Below are 7584 nucleotides of genomic sequence, written 5' to 3'. Positions count from 1 at the left end.
GAAGATTCTTGGGGGGGGAGGGGTCGGGGCTGGGGGTTGCTGTTCTGTGAATTGTAGGATTTTCAGCAGCAGCCTTGTCCTGTACCCAGTACATACCCATAAGCACCCCTCTTCCCCGTTTTATGACTACCAAAAATGTCTCTAGATGTAGATACTACCAAATGCCTGGTATGAGTGTGGGGAGGTGGGGTTGGGACAAAATCTGATCCTAGTTGAGAATCCCTGAGAGAGATAAAGAGACCACTAGCACAGAATAGAAAGCCCAGAAACAGAGCATCCATGTATATAGAGAAACTTGATGTGTTTCAGAGGTAGAATTGAAGTTATATACATTGAGGTAAATGTAGACTATTCAGGTAGTGATCACTTAGTTACATGGAAAAAATTATATTAGGTCTATACCTCACATCGATATATAAATAGTTCTAAGTGGATTAATACCTAAATGTGAAAAGCAGAACTTTAAAAATTTGTACAAGAAAATACAGGAGAATATAGAGACTTTTTTAACCTTACAGTAAGGGAGAGATTCTTTAAAAATATATGAAAGTATATGTATAAATAAAGATTGATAAATCCAGCAATATTAAAGTTAAAAACCTCTGTTAATCAAAAGGCGGCAGAAGAAATGTGAAAAAATCAGCCACATACCTGGAGAAGGTATTTGCATTACAGAGAACTGATAAAGGAATTTGTAGCCAGAATTATTTTTAAATGTCTACAATTCAAGAGGGAAAAACAACTCTAGGTAAATAGAGCAAAAGATAAATTGGCAATTCACAGAGAAAGAAACATGAATGGTTAATAAATCAGACAATGCCCTCTTTGATAAGTAATCAGAAATGGAATTTTTTTTTAAAAAGTAAAAAAACCTCCACTATTACAACGACATCCCCTTTGGGTAAGAAGCAAAATCCATGTGTTCATGAAGTATGTTGGTTAATGCAAAGCTTTGTTTACTCTTTATCTTATACCCATAGCTTTTGACTTAAAAAAATTATATTCACATTTCTTTTTAATAAAAACATGTTAAAGCCTTAGTTTAGAAGCAAAATATTCATTTTCTTTTTTTTTTTTTTTTAAATGTATGTTTAGTTTTGAGAGTGTCAGAGTGCGAGAAGGAGAGGCGCAGAGAGAGAGGGAGACACAGAATCCGAAGCAGGTTCCAGGCTCCAAACTGTCTGCACAGAGCCTGACGTGGGGCTCGAACCCACAAACCGTGAGATCATGACCTGAGCCGAAGTTGGCTGCTTAACCAACTGAGCCACCCAGGCACCCCCCAGAATTTAGTTTTCTTATTATTGATAAAAGACTTAGAATATCCTTTTAAACCCCAAGTGAGAATTTTATAGGAATATTTTCTTTATACTCTAGTTTATTTATCAAGTATACCTACAGATTAACATTTCAAGATATTTACTTGGTCTGCATTTCATTGCTTGGGGCTCTCTTTGGATCAAGGTAATCATAACATTATTGTTTCTTCTTTACTCTGACATTTAAATGTTTTTCCACAGTTTTCTTTAGATTACATTTAAAAGATAAAGATATCTGGAGAGTTATAAATGTTACATCTTATTTCCTTCTAATTGTTAGTTCTAAGTTTCTAGACAAGGTTAGAGGAATGAGTGGACTTTACACATAAAGAGGTTAAATCCTTTGTGGTGCGCCATGCACGGTAGTGTTTGTTTGCTTATTTGCGGTAATCAAATTGAAAAGGCCCTGAACTCTTTCATGAATTCAGTTTGTATATATTTTCAAAGCTTCTGAGTTGATTTTGATACTTGGCTCTTTCCTACCCTGAGAACTTCAGTGAGACTCTAATCACTGGATACTCAGATCCCTGGGCTGTGCTTCCAATTACTTCTTTCACTAGTGTCTGAGGTGAGTGTTCTTCAGCAGGTAGCATTTGTATATAGTCTTGATTGCTTCTTCAGGTTGCCCTTAAATCCTAATGAGAAACTCTACTCCTGGGCTTAATTTTCTTAGGCCTTCAGGATAAATACCAAGAGTTTTATGTCTGAAGTTTTAAAAATACAACAGACTTTGGTATTATTTTAATATTAAAAGGCCATAAGAGGGAATGCTACTTGAGAGACTTGTTACTTGGCAGGTGGGCTTTTTCTCTGAAATGAGAGCTGATTTTTCGTACATTCCATACATAACATGAGTATAAAAAAAGAAAGAACCTTACATGCAAGCTTTGGGCTGGAATTAAAATAAACTATTCTTGAAATGTTTTGTCATTATGTCCTGGAATATAATTTTCATCACGAAAAGAGTAATATCTTACTGTTACTTGCTAGGGCACATTCATTCATCCAGACTTCGGAGTATAGTCTCACTGCATTGGCCATCGTCTCCCTGCCCCCCCCCCCTTTTCCTTTGATACATTTGATACATGAAGCAAAATAGCACTTTTTCTACAAAATTATTATTTTTTTAATGTTTATTTTTGCAAGACAGAGACAGAGTGTGAGCGGGGGAGGGACAGAGAGAGAGGGAGACACAGAATCTGAAACAGGCTCCAGGCTCTGAGCTCTCAGCACAGAGCCTGATGTGGGGCTTGAACCCCCGAACCGTGAGATCATGACCCAAACTGATTCTCAGATGACCCGAACAGATGCTCAACTGACTGAGCCACCCAGGCACCCTTACAGAATTATTTGTAAAAATCCAATCATTCCTTTATTTGTATGTAAAAATAGGCTTTAAGGAAGAGAGCTGTTAGATTAAAAAGGACTGGATTGGTTTATAAATTACAACAGAGTTCATGATTATTCACAGATAAAGATTAATTTACCATTTTGTGAATAGCAAGTTGACAAAAATAATTTATAGTTCCCTGTTTGGCTTTCTCCTTTTTAAATGGCATAAAATAGAACTGAAGTTATTCGGGTTTTATTTTGACTTGCTTTAGGAGATTAAGTTTTGTCTCAGGAAAAATACTTTCTTTTTCCCCCACATAGAAAAGTAAGATTACACATTGTGGCTGAGTAAATTCTGTTTCATGTTAACATATATGGAAAAGGTTTCTAATCCTCCCCCCAAAAGCCCATTTTCTATTGAAGGGGCCTTCACTTGGTCCAGGAATCAGCTGGTTCTTATGCAGAGACTTAAGTGTCTTTCAGGTGATTGTGCCCTTTTGTTCTTCTTTTCACGAATAAAACCTGACACATTGGCACAGGATAAATTTTAAGTTCCTGGGCAAAGCCATCATTGAGAACTAGCCCTTGCTTTCATATATAGTAAACTGTAAAATGCCTCTCTTGTGATATGCAGTGTCTTTCTTGATGATGTGCTGAAATAAGGTGGGTAGATGATGTTTAATTTGGGGTTTGCCACTTTTTCTGTACTCCAGGCTCTAGTTTTTCAGTGTTGTCTTTTCATAGGTTTCAGTGTCCAAGTGGGCTGTATTTTGTGGTTGCCTTTACAAATATAATCTAGAATGCAACAGAACTATTTCCCCAATGTGACTTCAATTGAACAATGAAATAATAGCATTTCTTTTCTGCAGAATATTTTAGGATCCATAGATGTGCAAGGTAGGATCCTTGCTTTCTGTCAAGGGTATATCATATAACAGGCTAGGTGCCCTACTCAGATAACTACAAACTACAATGTCAGGTAGTATATGAGTATTGGGCGTTTCCCCAAGTTCTGTAGGTAGGTTGAAAGATCAGTCACTACCAGAGAAAAGGGGTCTATTGGATGCGTAGGTTTCAGACAGGGCTTTGGGAAGCCCATCATACCAAGCAAAGAGAAGAATGTAAACATAGCTGCAGTTATAGCAGGGGGAGGGGGGTGTAGGCTTGAGAAAGAGGTCTGGAGTGGTGGTGTCTGTGTGTTGGGAAGAACACTACTCTAAAGCACGTTGGATCCTTGAATGTTTGGGCAATGAATGTAGATTTCAGTCGATAGTAATTTCAAGAGTCACTGCTTTTGAGCAAAGAAAGGAAGAAAGGCAATTTGGTGATAGACTGGATAGATTTGGACAAGAGTTTTTAGGCACCAGTTAATGGGTTGGTGTCACTGAGAAAAGGGTGTTAGTAGAATTGGCAAATAACTGTCAAAGTTGGAGGATGTGGGGCTAGAGGTGCCATTGTAAGAATATTGGTACCTTTAATTGAAATTGGAAATTTCAAGAACTATTTGAAGTGAGTTAGGTTTTAGAAATTTTGAGTGTTTCAGTTGTAATGTAGAAGTGGAACTAGATGAATATTTGGATATTGTTTCCATAGTTGAAACCTTGGGCAGTGATGTTTATTGTGATCTTACTTAAATTTGCCAGGGTTGGGGCGCCTGGGTGGCTCAGTTGGTTGAGGTCTGACTTCAGATCATGACCTCACTGCTCATGAGTTCGAGCCCCACGTGGGGCTCTGTGCTGACAGCTCAGAGCTTGGAGCCTGCTTCACATTCTGTGTCCGTCTCTCTGCCCCTCCCCTGCTCGTGCTCTGTCTCTCTCTCAAATATAAAAAAATAAAAACGTTTAAAAAATTAAAAAAAAAACTTGTCAGAGCACAAAGAAGGATGGTCCTGGATGCACATCACACTGTACATTGGTTACATATGGAGTGTGGGGGTAGGGCTTTATTACCATTTTTTAAAATGTTAGAGAGCAAGCAAGAGTTGGGGGGGGGCAAGAGAGAGAGAGAAAGAGAGAATCACGAGAGGATCTGTATACTGATAGTGCAGAGCCTAATGTGGGGCTCAGTCTCATGAATCATGAAAACATGTCCTGAGCTGAAATCTCAAGAGTCAGATGCTCAACCGACTGAGCCACCCAGGCGCCCCTTATTGCCAGTTTTTAAAACATGTTTTGGTTTTCTAAATGTTTCATCTGTAATTTAGAGAACAATAAAAGGGTTGACTATTTGTAGTAAAAGGTACAGTAATTACTCGAAAAAGAGAACTTGGAGGACGTTTCTGAAATCTGCAGAAAAGTGTAGAGAAAAAAACCCTGATTTTGGACCCATGGGAGAATGCACAAATTTAAGGAACAGGAAAAATAAAAGCCAGCAGGAGTTCACTGTTTGAGGAAACGGAGGCATTAGGTGTAAGTATAAAAGTTAAACTTGATTTCCTAAAGGTTACTTTTAAGAAAAGATATCCAAGATTTAATAGGAACAAATACGTGCATTTTGGTTATTTTTAATTAATGTTTTTTAAAATAACTGGACTGTTTAAAATATTTTTAGTGATTATGAAATTATAAAGGATATGTTCTTTTAAGATTTTAAAACTTGTTAAAATGTATGTATCACTACAAACTGATCTTGAAGATAATTTAGTAATTTGGTGTCTGGACATACAGTACTACTGGAATTACTTTAGGGATTAGAACATAAGGAGTAAGATTTTTAAAAATATTGCTTGATCTGTTCTGTTGAACTCTGACTTTACAGAACTTTTATTAGCCTTTAAACCTAAATTGTCTTGAGGCTTAGTGTTCGTAACTTTGAAAATATTCATATTTCCTAATTAAGGGTAGAATGGAATAACTGTAGTAGAAAAACATTCTTAAAAATATGTTCAAATGACCTTTCTTTTTTTTTTTTTTTTTGGTTTAGGTATATTTGTATCCAGTATTGTTCTGATCTTGTCACAACGATCACTTTTCAAGTTTTACATGTACAGTTCAGCCTTTCTATTAGCTGCAACTTCAGTGTTGGTAAATTATTATGCTTCTTTGCACATTGACTTCTATGGTGCCTACAACACATCAGCTTTTGGAATTGAGCTGCTTCCTCGAAAAGGGCCCTCGCTGTGGATGGCACTCATCGTTCTCCAGCTGACCTTAGGAATTGGATACATTACACTACTGCAAATCCATTCCATCTATTCACAGCTGATTATTTTGGATCTCTTGGTTCCTGTGATAGGCCTGATCACAGAGCTGCCATTACACATCCGAGAGACTTTAGTTTTTACTTCTTCCTTGATTCTCACATTAAACACAGTGTTTGTCTTGGTAGTGAAACTTAAGTGGTTTTATTATTCTACACGGTATGTTTATCTTTTAGTGAGGCACATGTATCGAATTTATGGATTACAGTTATTGATGGAGGACACATGGAAGAGGATTCGTTTCCCAGATATACTGAGAGTCTTCTGGCTAACCAGAATTACCGCTCAGGCTACGGTGTTGATGTACATTTTAAGGATGGCAAACGAAACGGATTCCTTCTTTATTTCTTGGGATGATTTCTGGGACCTCATTTGCAATCTTATAATTAGTGGATGTGATTCTACGCTAACTGTACTGGGCATGAGTGCTGTAATTTCCTCTATAGCCCATTATTTGGGCCTTGGAATATTGGCCTTTATTGGATCGACTGAAGAAGATGACAGGCGACTTGGCTTCGTAGCGCCGGTTTTATTTTTTATTTTGGCTCTTCAGACTGGTCTGAGTGGGCTAAGACCAGAAGAGAGACTTATTCGCTTAAGCAGAAACATGTGCCTTTTATTAACTGCAGTCCTGCATTTCATCCATGGAATGACAGACCCTGTATTAATGTCTCTCAGTGCCTCTCATGTGTCATCTTTTCGTAGACATTTTCCCGTGCTCTTTGTCTCGGCTTGCCTGTTTCTCCTTCCTGTTTTACTCAGTTATGTGCTTTGGCATCACTATGCACTAAATACATGGTTGTTTGCGGTGACAGCCTTTTGTGTGGAACTCTGCTTAAAAGTCATTGTTTCTCTCACCGTTTATACATTATTCATGATTGATGGCTACTATAATGTCCTTTGGGAAAAGCTTGATGATTATGTCTACTATGTTCGTTCAACAGGCAATATTATTGAATTTATATTTGGAGTAGTTATGTTTGGAAATGGGGCTTATACTATGATGTTTGAGTCAGGAAGTAAAATTCGGGCTTGTATGATGTGTCTACATGCATATTTTAACATCTACTTACAAGCAAAAAATGGCTGGAAGACGTTCATGAATCGTAGGACTGCTGTTAAGAAAATTAATTCACTTCCTGAAATCAAAGGGAGCCGCTTACAAGAAATCGATGATGTATGTGCAATCTGCTATCATGAGTTTACAACATCTGCTCGCATCACACCATGTAATCATTATTTCCATGCACTTTGCCTTCGGAAATGGCTGTACATTCAGGATACTTGTCCAATGTGCCATCAAAAAGTGTACATCGAAGACGACGTTAAGGATAATTCAAACATATCTAACAACAATGGATTTATTGCACCCAATGAGAATCCAGAGGAAGCTATGAGAGAAGCTGCTGCTGAATCTGACAGGGAACTAAACGAAGATGACAGTACAGATTGTGACGATGATGTTCAAAGAGAAAGAAATGGAGTGATTCAGCAACACACAGGCCCTGCAGCTGAAGAATTTATTAATGATGATACCGACTGATTAAAATAGCATTTACTAATCATTGAGGTATTTGTTTAAAATTGAGTTCATCCAAAATGGAGTAATACGCTTCACTTCAGTGTGTAACCAAGCACAAAAACAGTATCCATGTTCAATCTGTGAATGGTTTTCCGTTTACTGTGATGTGCTACTGTAAATATACCTCTTTAATTACTTCTGGTCTCTTTGGTGAC

General features: G+C 37.6%; 1 protein-coding gene across 1 annotated transcript in view; it reads left to right on the top strand.

Annotated features, from left to right (window-relative positions):
- The window catches only part of RNF139 (ring finger protein 139), a 12222-nt gene extending 4657 nt beyond the window's left edge, over positions 1-7565 (top strand). Inside the window, exon 2 of the mRNA XM_077764360.1 lies at positions 5571-7565. Coding sequence (XP_077620486.1) covers positions 5571-7390 — 1820 coding nt within the window. The 3' untranslated portion in view covers positions 7391-7565. The remainder of the gene's footprint in view (positions 1-5570) is intronic.
- The last annotated feature ends 19 nt before the right edge of the window (positions 7566-7584 follow it).

Source organism: Crocuta crocuta, unplaced genomic scaffold (genome assembly GCF_008692635.1).
Source record: "Crocuta crocuta isolate KB4526 unplaced genomic scaffold, BGI_CrCroc_1.0 scaffold260, whole genome shotgun sequence".
NCBI classification, from domain to species: Eukaryota; Metazoa; Chordata; class Mammalia; order Carnivora; family Hyaenidae; genus Crocuta; species Crocuta crocuta.
This window is presented reverse-complemented; position numbering and strand designations above follow the sequence as displayed.